The sequence below is a fragment of the Panthera uncia genome, chromosome B4 (genome assembly GCF_023721935.1).
Source record: "Panthera uncia isolate 11264 chromosome B4, Puncia_PCG_1.0, whole genome shotgun sequence".
NCBI lineage: Eukaryota > Metazoa > Chordata > Mammalia > Carnivora > Felidae > Panthera > Panthera uncia.
Genome location: NC_064809.1, coordinates 132,308,017 through 132,325,719, shown reverse-complemented (window position 1 = coordinate 132,325,719; position 17,703 = coordinate 132,308,017). Strand labels below are relative to the sequence as shown.

The 17,703-nt window shown below is 45.4% G+C and overlaps 1 protein-coding gene across 2 annotated transcripts in view; it reads left to right on the top strand.

The window, feature by feature from the left end:
- The window catches only part of ARFGAP3 (ADP ribosylation factor GTPase activating protein 3), a 54,532-nt gene that overhangs the window by 21,152 nt on the left and 15,677 nt on the right, over positions 1 to 17,703 (top strand). For both annotated transcript variants that reach the window (XM_049627583.1, XM_049627582.1), the window contains exons 6-12: positions 575 to 662; positions 4,457 to 4,516; positions 6,097 to 6,143; positions 7,128 to 7,270; positions 10,468 to 10,596; positions 11,029 to 11,151; positions 17,211 to 17,342. In XM_049627583.1, the coding sequence (XP_049483540.1) occupies positions 575 to 662; positions 4,457 to 4,516; positions 6,097 to 6,143; positions 7,128 to 7,270; positions 10,468 to 10,596; positions 11,029 to 11,151; positions 17,211 to 17,342 (722 nt within the window). The remainder of the gene's footprint in view (positions 1 to 574; positions 663 to 4,456; positions 4,517 to 6,096; positions 6,144 to 7,127; positions 7,271 to 10,467; positions 10,597 to 11,028; positions 11,152 to 17,210; positions 17,343 to 17,703) is intronic.

Genomic DNA, 17,703 nt, shown 5'->3' with positions numbered 1-17,703 from the left:
ACTGGTGGTTGCCAGAAGGAAGCATGGGTAGGGGGGTGGGGGAAGGGTTGAAATAGGTAAAGAGGGACAAAGAGCACACTTATCTTGATGAACCCTGAGTAATGTATGGAGTTGTTGAATCTTTATATTGTATATCTGAAACTAATGTGATACTGTACGTTAATTATACTTCAATTAAAAAAAAGAAAAAAGAGGGGCGCCTGGGTGGCTCAGTCGGTTAAGCGGCCGACTTCGGCTCAGGTCATGATCTCATAGTTTGTGAGTTCGAGCCCCGTGTCGGGCTCTGTGCTGACAGCTCAGAGCCTGGAGCCTGTTTCGGATTCTGTGTCTCCCTCTCTCTGACCCTCCCCCATTCATGCTCTGTCTCTCTCTGTCTCAAAAATAAATAAATATAAAAAAAAAAATTTAAAAAAAAATAAATAAATAAATAAAAGAAAAAAGAATAGACATGTCTTAATATTATCTTTCCTTGCCGCCAACCCAGGTACTTGGAAGGTGACCATTCCATTATTAGCTTTGATTTTTTTTTTTTTCTTTTCTTGCTTTGCTGACTGGTGAATTTTCTCACCTTCAGGTGAGTGGCACAGGCTGGACATCAGCACAGCCAGAAGCATCTTCTTCGTCACCAAGGAATGTGGAGACCACTCCAGCTAATAATGAAGGTAGTCTTCAGAATTGTCGTGTGATGTTATCCTTTGGTTCAATGGCTATGAAACTATTAGAAAATAAGATCCTGTGGGGCACCCGGCTGGCTTAGTTGGTGGAGCACGTGACTTTTGATCTCAGGGTTGTGAGTTTGAGCCCCACGTTGGGTGTAGACGTTAGTTAAAAATAAAATCATTTTTTATCTTTAAAAAAAATTTTTTTTTTAATGTTTATTTATTTTTGAGAGAGACACAGAATGTGAGCAGGTTAGGGGCAGAGAGAGGGGGAGACACAGAATCCGAAGCGAGCTCCAGGCTCCGAGCTGTCGGCACAGAGCCCGACGCGGGGCTCGAACCCGTGAGCCGTGAGATCATGACCCGAGCCAAAGTCGGTGGCTCTACTGACTGAGCCACCCAGGTGCTGCTAAAAATAAAATCTTTTTTAAAAAAAAAGGAAAGAGAAAATAAGGTCCTTGTATTTAATGAAGGAAAGATGCCCATGGTACATTATATAGTCGGGGGGAAAGATATTACCCAACCGGAAATATGATCTCATTTTTGTAAAACACTGAAGCAAAAACATATACACACAGAAAACATTCTGGAAGGTACATAGCAAATTGTTAACCAGAGAATAAAATTACCGAATGAATTACTTTTACTTTCAACTTGATACAGTTTTGATGTGACCGAACTTTTGTCATGTGTCTCTGTTACTTCTACGGTCAGAAAACAAGATTTCCATTTTAAAACCGATTCTATGAATAGTTGCTATCTAATGATTTACCTTTGGTGACTTTATCATAGGATCGTATTTATTGTACCTGTACTTCTGTCAGTTGCTTGCATTTAAAAACATCACTTATGTGATAGGAATAACAAGGATCAAGATGTCAACTTTTCTGGTTTAAGACTGAGCATCTTTTGTTAGCCGGAAGGCTTGAGCAAATTAACAAGGCGACATTTGACAGCTACGTGGGCACCCTGGAGCGTGGCCAGAAGGGCTGGCTCGCATACGCCGAGCCCGGAGCTGCTTTGGGGAACTTGAGAGAACTTCGTGAAGTAGCCAAGACCAAACACTCCACCAGCTTGATGACTGAGATGCTTACTCGAGAAACTTCCTGGCGAGGGTTTTGCTGGAGGGTTGGAGAGGGTGACTGATACTTATCAAGAAGAGAGTCCTGGGAGAGTGGTCACTCAGGTCTCTGTGAGTGGGGCAGGGAGCTTGCTGTGAGGAAAAGTCACTTCGTTTGCACTGAAGTGCAGGTGTCAGGGTGGGAGTGTCTGAGATTGCAGCAAACGGCAGATTTTAGGACGCCGGTTTTTGATTTGACTGGTCTTAGGAGTAGACCTGTCAGTGAACCAGGACGGGAACGCTTTGCATTCTGGGGAACAGTGGATGAGTTGGGACAAGCGTCTAGCATTTTGGGTAAAATATTACAGTAAAGTAGAATTCCTTCTTTACTCTTTATACCAAACAAAATGCCGGCGGGTCAAGGATTTAAATATAAATCATGAAAGTATAAAGGTGCTGCAAGAAAACGGGTGGAGGTTTTCTGTCCTCTCGGAACCGGAACCGGGGAAGCCTTCTCTGCATGTTCAGGCCTCGTGAAAGGAAGAGATTGACGAATCTATCACAAATGCAACGTTTCTGTTCTGAAGAGATGCTTTAAAGACAGGCGATAAGTGTTTTGCAATTCATATATAGACAAAAAGCTTGTTCCCTTCATATGCAAAGGACGCTGGCATGGCTGGGTTTTGTCTGATTTGCAGTCTGTGATGTTTTGGCACATTTCATTTTTTGTGCCTGTGACCCTAAGTGTCTGGTAAGAAGACAGACCCCTTTCTTTTTTTAATTTAATTTTTTATTTTTTAAAATTTACATCCAAATTAGTTAGCATCTAGTGCAACAATGATTTCAGGAGTAGGTTCCTTAGTGCCCCTTCCCCATGGAGCCCCTACGCCCTTCCACAATGCCTCCCGTAACCCTCAGTTTGTTCTCCATATTTATGAATCTCTTCTGTTTTGTCCCCCTCCCTGTTCTTATATTATTTTTGTTTCCCTTCCCTTATGTTCATCTGTTTTGTCTCTTAAGTCCTCATAGGAGTGAAGTCATAGGATTTTTGTCTTTCTCTGACTCATTTCACTTCGCATAATACCCTCCAGTTCCATCCACGTAGTTGCAAATGGCAAGATTTCATTCTTTTTGATTGCCGAGTGATACTCCATTGTGTGTGTGTGTGTGTGTGTGTGTGTGTGTGTGTGTACCACATCTTCTTTATCCATTCATCCATTGATGGCCATTTGGGCTCTTTCCATCCTTTGGCTGTTGTGGATAGTGCTGCTATAAACATTGGGGTGCATGTGTCCCTTCGAAACAGCACCCCTGTATCCCGTGGATAAATGCCTGGTAGTGCGATTGCTGGGTCGTAGGGTAGTTGTTTTTAGTTTTTTGAGGAACCTCCATACCGTTTTTCCAGAGTGGCTGCGCCAGCTTGCATTCCCAGAAGACAGACACCTTTCTAAGTGGCACGTAGCAATTCAACTCCTTAGACCCACACTGCCCTGTAGCCGCACTGGCCCTTCGGCCCTGTTGCTTGCAGTGGGAATCTGTCCTCTGGTTGTCATGTTGCCGCCTCCTTCTTGGAGTCTCTGCGCGAACGCCTGTCCTCAGAGAGGCTGTGTCCACCCCACGGACACTCCCAGTCACGACCACATTTATGTGTGGTCTCCATTCTTAGTGCAGCTCGGCCTGGTTCTGGGAATAACCACGTCCGTGTGTGTCCCTTCCCTGGGCTGTGAGCCCCTCCAGAGGGGGATTGTTTTTAAGAGAAGGAATCTACCTGAGCCATCGACGGGTTTGTCATTGTCCAAAAGGACAGAGGAGAAAAAATAATCCCGACACTCTCCTGACTAACACAGAGACAAGGCGAGCGTTGTACCGATGGCGATTTGAATATTGTTACTGTTACAACTAGTTAGCATAAGAGGCCTTTGGAGGTTGAAGCATACGGGGCCCTGGAGGTGTCCCTGTGACCTCTGGAGTCCAGGTGTCTCCATTTGATTTGCTAACAGGAAACTGAGATAACTACATGCAGAACAAGATTCTGTTCTTGTAAATATTTTAAACCCTGCATTCTTAGCTGCAGAGTTTCTCCAAAAGGTTTTATTGTTTAGAATTCCACCTCCCCTTGGGGGCGCCTGGGTGGCTCAATCAGTTAAGCATCCGACTCTTGATTTCCTCTCAGGTCATGATCTCAAGGCTTGTGAGTTCAAGTCCTGCGTCAGGCTCTGTGCTGACAGCGTGGAGCCTGCTTGGGATTCTTTCTCTCTCCACCCCCCTCTCTCTGCCCCTCCCTGACTCTCTCAGGTGCATGCTCTTACTCTCTGTACATAAATAAACATTAAAAAAATTTTATAGGGGCGCCTGGGTGGCTCAGTCGGTTGAGCATCATGACTTCGGCTCAGGTCATGATCTCGTGGTTCGTGAGTTCGAGCCCCGCGTCGGGCTCTGTGCTGACAGCTCGGAGCCTGGAGCCTGCTTCAGATTCTGTGTCTCCCTCTCTCTCTGCCCCTCCCCCGCTTGTGCTCTGTCTCTCTCTGTCTCTCAAAAATAAATAAATAAATAAATGTAAAAAAATTAAAAAAAAATTCTTGTAATGGTAAAACAGAACAGGGAGCTAAAAAGAAAACCAATAATTGACAAACTTGGGTCACACGTGTGGTACCGAGCAAGTTGAATGTGTCGTATATTCAAAAGCACATTTAATGAGTATATTTTCTGCATTGATATCAATATGTTTAACTTTCAGGTGGACCAGAACAAGGACCAAATGTGGAAGGTCTCAACGCACCAACAAAGGCTGCTTTAGGTAATATGCCTACGACTCCATATTCTGATTCAGACAGTGAGATTCATTAGGAGAGAAAGATGAATCCTGGCTTTCCATTCTGCCTAGAATGTGTAGAGTAATCTGGCATCATGATTATTAATCTATTAATAAGATTTTTGTCGAGCAAAAATGCCGTTCCCCTTTAGGACCAGCCTGAGGCCCGTGAGTGGCGGCAACCGGTGTGGTGTCCCTGGCTGAGCTTGCTGCTGAAACTGTTGATTTGCTCATTTGTGTCGAACTGGGTTACGTTCCCAGCATGAGCAGAGGGCAGAGCGACGTCTCCTAGAGTGTTCTTCTCTTTCTGATTTCACCAGGATCTTTAATTTTTCATCATCAGGGAATTATACTCTGAAATGAGCACACATTGCATGGCATTAATTGGAAAGCAAGTACTTTTGTGAAAAAATAGCTGAACTATTAGAAATGTTCCAGATATTTTCATCCCGAGTTAATAGCCTCGTAGGAGGTTGGGAGCGGATTATGTGAGTGCTTTAACATGGATCCAAAAGAAAGTGATGGAAAGAAAAACTCCCATAGATATCTTTTTCATACTTGGCACGTAATGATGTTATTGTCTCGTTAGGGCTAAATTTGAATCTTTAGTTGTGTGTGGTTTTATGCTGTCTTTTCTTATTTAAAAAAAAATTTTTTTTAATGTTTATTTCTGAGACAGAGACAGAGCAGGCATGGGGGAGGGGCAGAGAGAGAGAGGGAGACACAGAATCCGAAGCAGGCTCCAGGCTCCGAGCTGTCAGCACAGAGCCCGACGCGGGGCTTGAACTCACAGACCGCGAGATCACGACCTGAGCCAAAGTTGGTTGCTCAACCGACTGAGCCACCCAGGCGCCCCTATGCTGTCTTTTCTTATTAAAGCACATTCTCATCTTTGTAAGAAAAAAGTTAAAATTTTATTCTTACTGGGTCTCTTAAACATAATTGTAGAAACAGAATGTGTAATCTATGATTAAAGCTTACCCAGAAAACGATTTTTAAGAAACTTTATCTTAAAGCCTCATCTGTTTTTGTGCAATTTAGAAAGCCTTGCTACTCAAATAATGGAATGCTTTGTAATTCTCATTGATTGATGTGATAAATCTGTATACAAGTCAGGGTGAAAAACCATACCACTGCTTCCGTTGTGTGCATAATGCCTGGCTAACTTTATATCTTAAACTAATTCTAAAAGTTTTTGAAGAGCAGAGCTTAAGAGGAGAGTTTGTTCTAATGTATTTAAGAAATGCTCCGAAGAAAGCAATGAGTGGGGTGGGGTGGGGTGGGCAAGGCCAGGCTCCTCATTTCTCTCTAGTGTGGTGTGCACAAAATGTTTTCTGTGAGCTTGGATCCTACTTAGCAGTGCCGAGAAACTCCATTTGAACAAAGCTCTCTTAATCTGCAATACACTCGTGTGCTTGAATGTTCTGGGTGACCAACTAAGGTGGAAAATGTTACAGTCTCTTACATAATATGTACAATATGTTAGAATTTAAGAAAAATACGCTAGAATTAGAAAAATTGCGTATTTCTATTGGTCTGACTTTCTACTTTTTATTTTTTGACAGAGGTGTCCTCTATCATAAAAAAGAAACCAAATCAAGCTAAAAGAGGAGTAAGTATTGCATATAAATATCTGGTAGTTTGGCTTTAAAATAGCCTATGTTCTCAAGAAAGCCACCTTTGTCGTTAAAAAAATTTTTTTAATGTTTATTTATTTTTGAGAAAGAGAGACAGAACGTCAGTGGGGGAGGGGCAGAGAGAGAGGGAGACACAGAGCTCAAAGCACGCTCCAGGCTCTGAGCTGTCATCACAGAGCCCAACGTGGGGCTTGAACCCACGAACCATGAGATCACGACCTGAACTGAAGTCGGATGCTTAACCGACTGAGCCACCCAGGTGCCCCTGTCACTTTTTTAAAATTTATTTTGAGCCATATTGTAATAATAAATGTGAGGGTTTTTTTGGAAAAAGAGAGAGAGAGTGCATGCACACGAGCTGGGGAGGGGCAGAGGGAGAGGAAGAGAGAGAATCCCAAGCAGGCTCTGTGCCCAGTGCAGAGCCCAACGAGGGGCTCGATCTCAGGACTATGAGATCATGACCTGAGCCGAAGTCAAGAGTCAGACCCTTAACCGAAAGAGCCACCCCAGTGCCCCATAAATGGGGCTTTGATAAAAACCTAGGTTTTGTTCCATGAGGTGAATGTTATACGTAGTGAAGATTTTCTAGAATGAGTGTTTGACAGCATTTCTTTTGCTAATGACAGAATTCTAAACAATCAGGAGAGGCCCTGTGGGAGTTTCTGTCGTGTTTGCGTTTCTAATAAGGGATGCTGTCACCAGGGTGTGATTCCTGATGTCCGCCATCTTACTGGCTGTGTGATCTTGTTCAAGTCAGTTAACCTGCACCAGACTCGAGTTCCTCATCTAACCTGGGGATAACAGTAGTGCCAACTTCACAGGGTTGTGAGGACTGAGCGAGAGAACAAATAGGAAGTGTGGGTTGCAGTGCCTGGTGGGTAATAGACCCCAGGAAGTGTTAGCCGTTAGCTGAAGCTTTCAAACAGCGTGGGTCAAATCTCATCTTCTATATCTTCTAGCTTGGGGCCAAAAAAGGAAGTTTGGGAGCCCAGAAACTGGCGAATACATGCTTTAATGAAATTGAAAAACAAGCCCAAGCTGTAGATAAAATGAAGGAACAGGAAGACCTTCTGGCCAGCGCGGCACCTAAGGAAGAATCAATGTGAGTTTGATTTAGTTATAGTAGTGTGTGTTTAGTGAATAAGGCTATTAATCAAACAACTCTTGAGATTTGCTTTCAAAATGCCATTTAATTTTTTTCGGTGCTGGGGAGGGGGGAGTTGCCTGGATTGGTGAAATTGGAATGATAATGTGGGGTACCTTGAAGTCAGGCCAATCGTGTTGATGAAGGGGGTATATTTTGGAAAGTGAGTTTGGTGATGAGATTAGGACAGACAGACTGGGGCAGAAACTGGAAACCAGGAAGCCAGTCAAGAGAATTCTAAGTAGACATTTAAGGCTCTTGAGAGGTTTTTGTTTGTGTTGGAAACGGAGGAGCAGTGGGGCTGCCTGGAAAGTGCATGTGCTGGGTATAAAAAAAATCATAAGGAGAGAAGAAAGCAGAGTGAGCACAACACCTAAAGGAAAGGCAGCTTGGGTTCCTAGTTCTTATGTGTGCTTATTTTATTTATTATTTTGTTTTATTTATTTATTATTGTTATGGCTTGAGTCACTATGGACGGCATAATGAAGAAAATAATAATGCTTATTTTACGAGGCTTAATGCTTTGAGGGTTAACTTAGTTAACGTTTATTAAAGTGCATCAAACAGTGCCTGGTACAGAGTAAGTGCTCAACCCGCTGTGATTTCTTGTTGTTATTCATGCTAGCAGCTTGCTAAGGGATGTTCTAGTTGGTAAACCCAGAGAATTGGAAGTTGTTGTTTCTCATTGTCATTTAACTCCTAGAACATAGGGGGCAGCACTAAACTGTAGTTAGGCTAAATGTGGTTTGAAATGCTTTATGTAAAATTTGCTTTGAGCTGTGGTCACAGACTTCACTGTAATTTCTCTAAGCTGGGATCTTGACCCTGAAAATGGGGGGAAGGTCCAACCTGAGGATTAGACTGCTTCTCTTGGTGTTTGGGAGTGGGCTCTGTGCAGATTGTTCATGAGTGGTTTTCCTGGAGCGTGTACAATCTAGAGCCTGATCAGAACAGAAGACACGGAACATGAAGCACCTGCTCCCTCCCTGCGGGGGGGGGGGGGGGGGTGGGTGTGGATGGAGATTAGCGTATTGTTAGAGGCAACACCAGCCTTAACTCGAATCTTTCACTAGGACGGTTCAGTACAGCGTATACGCAAAGATGCGGGCCATGGGTGTTTATGAATTTGATTTGGGAACCTGCTTTGACAGCCTTCCTGGCCGTGTTCAGGACAGCCGCGCCACTGTGCCCAAGACACTGTCCTCCCTCTCAGACCCGTCGCAGCCCCATCCCGCCAAGCCAGGGCTGCGCCAGCTCCGGGAAAGCACACGTGTCTTATCCTAAAGACGCAACAGCGTTATTTTTCTGCAAGTTAATTTTTTAACGGCTGTAAATAGAGTTATTTTCAGTTGAGTAAACTGTCAAGGAACGGCATTTTTTCTCTGTCTTCAGCCTGTGAAACCCTAACTGTCTGTCCTAGTCCTCACCTGCTGGCGGTGCCGGGCCCACCCTCAGAGGAGCCTGCGCACGGTGGGTGGGAAGATGAGGGAGAGGAGAGCCCCGGAGCCCCTTCCCTTGCTTGGCCTGAGCGGCTTGGGAGCCTCCCCTGAGCAGGGCCTGGGAAACACGGAGCCCTGACTCCTTCGTCCTGTGGGCGTTGCCGTCCCCGCGTTACGGGAAGCCCGGGTCGGAGAGCAGGTGCTGTTGGTGGCGGTAGCCTCGGTCCCAGCCAGATGCTGAGGAGGAAAGCTCTCCCGTCTCACATCTTCCCAGTGGAACGTTTTCTTCCCGGCCGTTCATCTTCTCCAGAAGAATCTGCCGCTCCGGTTTAATCCGTTCGTGGTTTTCGGCAGACCTGTGGTCTTCCTCCAAAAAGTTGACGCGAGAGTATCATTTATTTTCTGAGTGATAAAACTGGGGACGTGGTCAGACCCTGCTCTGTAGGAAGAATGGTAAAGAAAACAAAACTACCAGATTAAAACAAAACAAATCTTGACTGACTAAGGAAGGAAACAGCAGCAGTGTTATTTTTTTTTCTGTTTTCTGTTTACTCTTTTTTTTTTTTCTAGTAAGAAATTTAGTTGTCATTCCCTGTTACTACAGGAAAATGTATTTATATTATTATGGAATTTACACGGTGCCTTTCTTACGAGAAATTCATGAGATCTTGCACAATTTTATGAAACAGATAATAGCTTAGAATTCCTGATAACATGGGTATATCACCTTTCAGGGCCCCCAAGTTTTGTTGCCGTCTTACTAATATAAAATACTCTTGTTATTGCATAGTTTTCTTTATGAAAAATTAAGTATTTGTAACGTTTTGAGGAATCTGAGAGCAAGGGACAGTGTTGGATACCTCTTTTTACCCCTTTGGTACATCATTTGTAACAGGTATTTGATAAACAGATGATTAGTGTCTGACTAGTAGCACAGAAGGAAGGTTGGCTAAGAAATGAGTGCTCTTGGAAGCCTGATTCTATAGCGGTCCTCTGAAGAATCTTTTGCAATTAAGTAACTCCGTCTTAATTTATATATTTGGTTTTTTAAAATGCTTATTTATATTTGAGAGAGAGAGAGAGAAAGAGAGCTCAAGCAGGGGAGGGGCAGAGAAAGAGGGAGACAGAATCCGAAGCAGGCTCCAGCCTCCGAGCTGTCAGCACAGAGCCCGACGTGGGGCTCGAACCCACAGACCGTGAGAGCATGACCTGAGCTGAAATCAGACACTTAAACCGGCTGAGCCACCCAGGTGCCCCTTAATTTAACTACCTGTAAAGTCAAAAATATGTGCAAACCAATGCAACTAACCTCATACTTTTGCTATGTAATGCAAAAGTGTAAATATTAGCTCAAGTAAGAAATTCTGCTTTTTACTGTCCTACGTAGACGTAATCTTAGCATATATTACGTTATTACGCGGCAGGTAGTATATGATGATGTGATGATTAATATATGACGATAGGTGATATGAACTAGAACAGTAAGGTAGGGTCAGCAGCAACCAAAAAGCAGGTGTAAACTCATTCAAATTTTCTTGAACATCTACTCAAAAAAGACCTTTAGGGGAAAAAAAAAGCCAATTTGCCTTCATAGTTGTTAATTACGGAAAGAAGCACGAAGCTCAAATTATCAGTGACGTGTTTGATTTCACTTAGTGTTTTAACTTGAGAACACAGAATTAAAGCTAAATTAAGGAGCCTTTGGTTTTCTGGCAGCGTTTCATCACTGCGATTAGCCTATAAGGATCTTGAGATTCAAATGAAGAAGGACGAGAAGATGAACATGAGTGGCAAAAAAAAGATAGAGTCAGAGAGACTCGGCATGGGGTTCGGAAACTGCAGGAGGTACGTGGCTTCCAGAATTTAAACGTTGCTAATGGCGCATGGATCTTCCTTATTGGCGTCAACTGGGAAAGTATTTTCTCATGATTCCTTCCTTTCTTCAATTGTTTTACTCCTCTCTAGTAGTCAACCTAGCATGAAAAGTTCCAAAGTGAGTCAAAGCAAAAAGGAAATAGGCCTGACTCATTGTTAAGCGGATGCTGCAGACAGAACTAATATGTGTGACTGCATCTTGTGTAATTAGTTCCAGTCCTCACAAAGGCCCAGTATTTTTCGATGCTTATGCCAAAAACTATATATGCCGTTTTTATTGCTCATGTTTTTAACCCCACGAACGTTTTTGTTGAAAGTATGAAACGTTTATTCTTTGGTGAGCACAAGTGTCTTCCTGAACTGATGTGATTCCTCTCCCTTTTTTTTCTCTGTTTTCTCCAGTGGTATTTCACATTCCGTGACTTCAGATATGCAGACCATTGAGCAGGAGACGCCGATCATAGCAAAATCAAGAAAGAAGTACAGTGATGACAGTGGTGACCCATATTTTACTTCCAGCTCAAGGTAACCTGCCCCAAATCAGCCTTAAAGCGTTGTTTTAGAAAGTGGTCATTAATGTGGACTGACTCGCTTATTTGCATTAAGAGCAAATACAAATCAGTTTACTTCGTTGCTTCTACAAGCTTTGGCTGGAGTCAAGGGTGTCCTTTGGAAAATTATGGGGGAAAGATTCGTAAGTGGACAATGCCTGTGAGATGTTTATAATAAAATCAGTGACCAAGAGTTGAAAATAGAGTAGGAACTTGCAGGGCGCCTGGGTGGCTTAGTTGGTTGAGCATCTGATTCTTGACTTTGGCTCAGGTCACGACCTGAATTCAAGCCCTGTGTCGGTTAGCACAGAGCCCGCCCGGGATTATCTGTCTCCTTCTCTCATTTGCCCTTCCCCTGCTTGCGTGTGCTCTCTCTTTCTCTCTCTCTCTCAAAAATAAATAAGCTTAAAAAAAATAAGAAGTAGGAATTGTGTTTATCTAAGTGTGAAATTGGAGAACAAGGCAAGAGCCCGAAGGTCCATATCCTTTTGTTTCAGAACAAATAGCAAACACTATTTGTGTGTGTGTTATCAATTCATGGAAAACACTAGTACACTCTGAAGGCTCTCAGGGTCAGCTAGGTGCCGGTCCTTCAGCCTCCACCATCAGATTGGGACCAGTTGCCTAACTTCGGTGTGAAGGCAACCGTGGCAAGTACCACGGTTCAGGTTCAGGGGCCTGAAGGGCAGGGAGAACAAGTTGAGACTTGAACTGGCTCACCGTGTGAGGTTCTTCCAAGAACCTGACCCATACAGGAGAGTCCTGCTAAAAAGGCACCATGTAAACCTGGGCTGTGAACTGGCGGTGAGCACCAGCTGAGAACACAGGGGTGAGAGTGTAGACCCCGGGTCAGACGGTCTGGATTTGAATCCTGGCTGGGCCACTTAATGACTGTGTGACCTTGGCCAAGTCGCTCAACCTCTCTGTGCTGCAGCTTCCGCATCTGTAAGTTAGAGATGCTGGGGTCTGCCTCACTGTGTTGTGCGATGGTAAATGAGTTGATGCTAATGGAGCGCTTGACTATTTGTGTGATGTTTAGCTGCGTTTATGACATAGGGGTTCAGTTCGAGAGACGTGACTCAGTCTAAATGTGTAATTACTGTGGTTAGATTCTTAACTACGCCGAGGGCCACCTTCAAGTTTGGAGCTCGGGAAAATCGAGTGTGTGTCCATCAGTAATGGGCGGTGCGTTGAAGGAGGCTCCGTGGCTCATGTCTGGAAGGCCATTACTGTTGTCTGGCGGTTACGTACGCAGGCTCGAAGCGGTTTCATATCTACATGGGCTATATGTTTCATATACATACGAGATACACATACATGTTAACTATTAACTGGAAGCTGATTGTGACACACATCTTCCCAAAGTTCATAGCATAATACTCTGCCTAAAAAATTCCCTCACACTGCTTCCCATTCTGTCAAGTCCAGATATTTTACCAAAAAAAGTTACTAGGTTAGTGGTGTTCCCCGTCAGTGCCGCCAGATACAGGGATGGTTTTGTACCTGTTGTGAGTCACTTGTATAACACAGCAGGTGTGGTTTACACAGAGGCAACCCCCCAATCGTGCCTTTCAAAAGTATTTAGGGGCGCCCGGGTGGCTCAGTCGGGTGCATGTTCGACTTTGGCTCAGGTTGGGATCTCGCGGTTTGCGGGTTCAAGCCCCGCATCGGGCTCCGCGCTGTCGGCGCAGAGCCTGCTTGGGATTCTCGCTCTCTCCTCTCTCTGACCCTCCTCCACTTGTGCTTTCTCTCTCAAAATAAATTAATAAACTAAAAAAAAAACACACACACATAAAAATATCTACATAGGGGCGCCTGGGTGGCTCAGTCGGTGAAGCGTCTGACTTCGGCTCAGGTCATGATCTCGCGGTCCGTGAGTTCGAGCCCCGCGTCGGGCTCTGTGCCGACAGCTGAGAGCCTGGAGCCTGTTTCAGATTCTGTGCCTCCCTCTCTCTCTGCCCCTCCCCCGTTCATGCTGTGTCTCAAAAGTAAATAAATGTTAAAAAAAAAATTTACATATATTTTCTACAGGATAAAATTAAATTTCTAACTTGATTTAAAAGCTGCATGCATGTGAGATCATTTCTGATTTGCTCTTTATTTTTTTCATTAATTTTTTTAATGTTTATTTATTTTTGAGAGAGAAGAGAGTGAGAGACAGAGCGTGAGCAAGGAAGGGAGGGCAGAGAGAGGGAGGCACAGAATCCGAAGCAGGCTCCAGGCTCCGAGCCGTCAGCGCAGAGCCCGATGCGGGGCTCAAACTCACAAACTGAGAGATCGTGACCTGAGCTGAAATTGGACACTAACTGAGCCACGCAGGTGCCCCATGAGTGCCTTTTCTAGCCTCCTTGGTTGTGACCACTGCTGGTAGAGAACAAGGGAGCTGTTAGTACTCTGGCGACTGACGGATCGTAAACACAGCCTCCAGGAGAGCCAGCCTGTTAGCTCCATGAGCAGCCTGCACTGCTTCCGAATTATTCATTAGCCCTTTAGAACTTGAACATTATAAATTATGAAATAGTGCTGTTTCTATGAAAAATGAAATCCACCATATCTGGGATTTTTCACATTGAATTCCATTATATTCAGGATATAAACAGTGTAATTATATACGGAGTACAAAATAATGAAACCAGAGTGATTTGCTCAGCCTTGTATAAGCAGTCAGCGTGGCCTCCACTGGGTAGACGGTTGTCTACAGCTGTAAATCAGATATGCACTGTTGGGGTACCAAGGGATTGCAAGGAATGTCCTCAGGGTTGGATGAAGACGGAGTGAGAGCAAAAATACAAGTGAAGAGCATTGAGAACCAGGATCTAGAAACCAGAACATTAGAAAGTCAGTAAAGGGACGCCTGGGTGGCTCAGTTGGTGAAGCCTCCCGACTTCAGCTCAGGTCACGATCTCACGGTTTATGAGTTCGAGCCCCGTGTCAGGCTCTGTGATGACAGCTCGGAGCCTGGAGCCTGCTTCGGATTCTGTGTCTCCCTTTCTCTGCCCCTCCCCCACTTGCGCTCTCTCTCTGTCTCTCAAAAATAAGCATTAAAAAAAAAAAAAGTCGGGAAAAATGTGGAAATCAAGACTGCTGTGTTTCTAAGGTCAGGCAAGTGCCCCACAGCCATCAGGCATCAGTTAGCCCATCCTTCCAACCGATGGGACAGCTGTCAGCACCCCCAGGGCTGCTGCTCACCTCCCACATCTGTCAGCGCATAGAGAGCCCACCCCCCACGCCCACCTGCCCCACACTTAGAATGCTGCCCAGTGCTCCTGCTGCCCAGTAGGATCCGAGCAGAATGGCTTTCTCTCTCCTGATTTTTGTTTTTTTGTTTTTTAAATTTTTTTAATGTTTTTTTAAAATTTGTTTTTGAGACAGAGAGAGACAGAGCATGAGCAGGGAAGGAGCAGAGAGAGAGAGAGGGAGACACAGAATCCAAAGCAGGCTCCAGGCTGTGAGCTGTCAGCACGAGGGGCTCGAACTCACAGACTGTGAGATCATGACCTGAGCCGAAGTCGGACGCCCAACCGACTGAGTCACCCAGGCGCCCATCTCTCTCCTGATTTTTGAATAATCCAGTCATTGAAAAAATCCGACATGCTTATATTCCAAGATGAGCACTGGGACTTACAAGAATGAAGAATATTTCCTTCGAGTGACACTAAATCTGCAAAATCCTAAGTCCCGGCAGCTCAGAGTTGCGAAGAGCCTGCAAGTTCCAACCACCCCCTGCCCGGTCCTTCCCACCCTCCTGCCCCCAGCATCGTCTTGGTGAGCATCCTCCAGGGGACCGTGCTGCCCCTCTCCCCACCCCACTCCTCCTCCTCCTCCTCCTCCTCCTCCTCCTCCTCCTCCTCCAGGCAGCCATTCTGTCCTGGGGCAGCTCTGTGAGGAATGATGCCTTTACTTATGTACTTATGTACTTATGTACTTATGTACTTATGTACCTTGCTAGGTTTCTGAGCTCAGATCAGCGAGGCCCGTGAGAGCAGGGGCTGGATATGTCTCCTTGCCCTGTGTCCCCATCTAGCAGAGCACCGGCTCCTCCTCGTAGATGCTTGTTAAGTAGTTTCTAAATTCCTCATTGACTTGGTCTTAACTCTCTCGCTTGGACCTTTACAAATAAATCTCTTGAATAATTGAAGATACCTTTCAGGCCAGTGTGCCTCCCACATCTGGCAAGCCCCCTTCCTCTGAGCCACTTAAAAGTCTGCTTGTCCAGGTCTCTCCTCCACAGGGACCGGTTGTCCCTGCTCCTCCAGGCAGAGCCGGGGCTCGGGCCCACCTGCCCATCAGCCACCAAGAGAGCCTGGCCTGTTTCTCGCTGAAACACGGATCTACTCTGAACCTGTGTCTTCCTTACACGGAAGAGAAGGCTAGCGGAAGGAGATTTGTTCTTCAGGACCTCCTCGCCAGAGAAGGCAGAGCCCCTTCTGGAAATTCTGCTTTCTCTCTATTATCCACGGAAAGCCACACCATCTCCTTCAAATAGGTTTATCCCTTTCGCCTTTTTTTTTTTAACCCAGAAAAAGTATGTTTGTTCTTAGCATTTCCAACCCCCCAACTCTTAGCTCGTAGGGGCCCTTGGCCTATTTTTTCCTACAGGTTCTTGCTGCCCTCTTATATTCATCTTTGGTTACAGGCCCCTCTGACTGCCCAGGCTCTCCGTCTTTGTGTGACTTCTTGTGACATCCGAGCTCGGTGTTCACCATGTATCCCATGCGCGTCTTTTCTTACTCTGCAGAAAGCCAGGTGACATCTTTGGAAGAAAGCCTCTACATTATCTTCCATCATCCTTCCTTTCTCAAGACCTAAGCCTTGGAATCTGCCTCTGCTGAACTTCTTTACCTCCACATTTAAGGAGTGGGGGGCGCCTGGGTGGCTCAGTCTGTTAAGCATCTGATTCTTGATTTTGGCTCAGGTCATGATCTCACCATTTGTTACATCGAGCCCTATGTGGGCCCTCTGTGCTGCCAGCACAGAGCCTGCTTCGATTCTCTCTCTCCCACACTCTCTCTCTTTCAAAATAAATAAATAAACATTAAAAATATAAATAAATAAAGAGTGTGTATCTGGCAGGGCTCTTTTCCATCCTAAACTGTTGTGAATTCTGACAAAGCACGGTCACTTCTTAAGGCTCTGGCACATCCACCTCACCTCTGAGTCTCTGTCCTGTTCCAGGCAAACCCTGTTGCTCGTGGTCAGAGATTTTTCTGTCACCACGCAGGACAGGAAGCTGCCGTGGAGCTTTGCTCTCTGAGCAAGGCCCGGCTCAGGGGTACTCTCAGCTGGCGAAAGAGTAAACCCACCTACAGGCCTACAGATCAAGTTCACGTCAAGCCCCAGGCTGGAAAAGCATCCGCACAATGGTCCAGCCATTAGCCATCCATAGCTTTGTATCTGACTCCGCCAAGAGGCTAATTAGCACCATTCACATTAAGTGGTCAGGGCTGTCGCCAGGCTTACCTGGCAGGGACTGCCAACAGGGAGCTCCTCGAGTGGGGTTTTTGTTGCGACTACCTGATTAGGCAGAACTAGACCCAGAGAAAGCAAAATACGTAACCTGTGGGGAGTAAAGACGCTCAAAGGCATCGTGTGCTATCCGGATGGGCTAGGTTATACTGCACTGACAAGTATCCACCCCCCCGCCCCGGCCCCCAACCCCGTCTTAAAAGCTTAACACAACAACGGTTTATTTCTTGTTCAGCTGAGGGTACAGGTGATTGTCCAGATTACCTGTCCTTTGGGTAACACCTTGATCTTCCAGATGGATGGAAGCTTCTCCTGCCTGAGGCTGGAGCGCCTGGAAAACCACCTTATCTTTCATGTGGCACGGGAAGAAGGGACTGGGCGAGTTGAGCACGGGCACTTTAAAGGCCTTGGAAATGACTCTCCTCACGCCTGCTTCTGTTTCGTTCGTCAGCTCTCGTCACATGGCCACTCCAACCGCAAGGCCCAGGAAGTGTAGCCGCCGTGCACCCCATGTGAGTGGACATCAGTAAGGTCTCCCAAGTCACCATGTCCCTCTTTTTCTTACAGGTACTTTGACGAGCCGATGGAGTTAAGGAGCAGTTCTTTTTCTAGCTGGGATGACAGTTCAGATTCCTATTGGAAAAAAGAGACCATCAAAGATACGGATACTATCCTGAAACCCACGGGCTATTCAGACAGGTATGAACAGAGAACGGTGGGATTGTAAATATTGAGGCCATGGGTCTCCAGGGAAATTCTCTAAGACTAGCGAATGATTTTATTCTACTGTTTCGAGAATATTCTTTGCATCCTGGTCTGTTTTCTGACCTTACAATCTTGCCTTTCCCAGAATGTCCTATAAATGGAATCATACGGCAACTGGCCTTTTCAGACCGGCTTCTTTGACTTTTCGTAGTGCATGTGAGACGCTTGTCATGATGTTCCTTCCTCTTCGTTGTTGAGTTGTTTGTCCGTTCACCTGTCGAACAACTACCTCCAGTTGTTGATTATGAATGAAAGACTTTACAATCTCCTGTCCAAACCGGACAAAAGTGCAGGG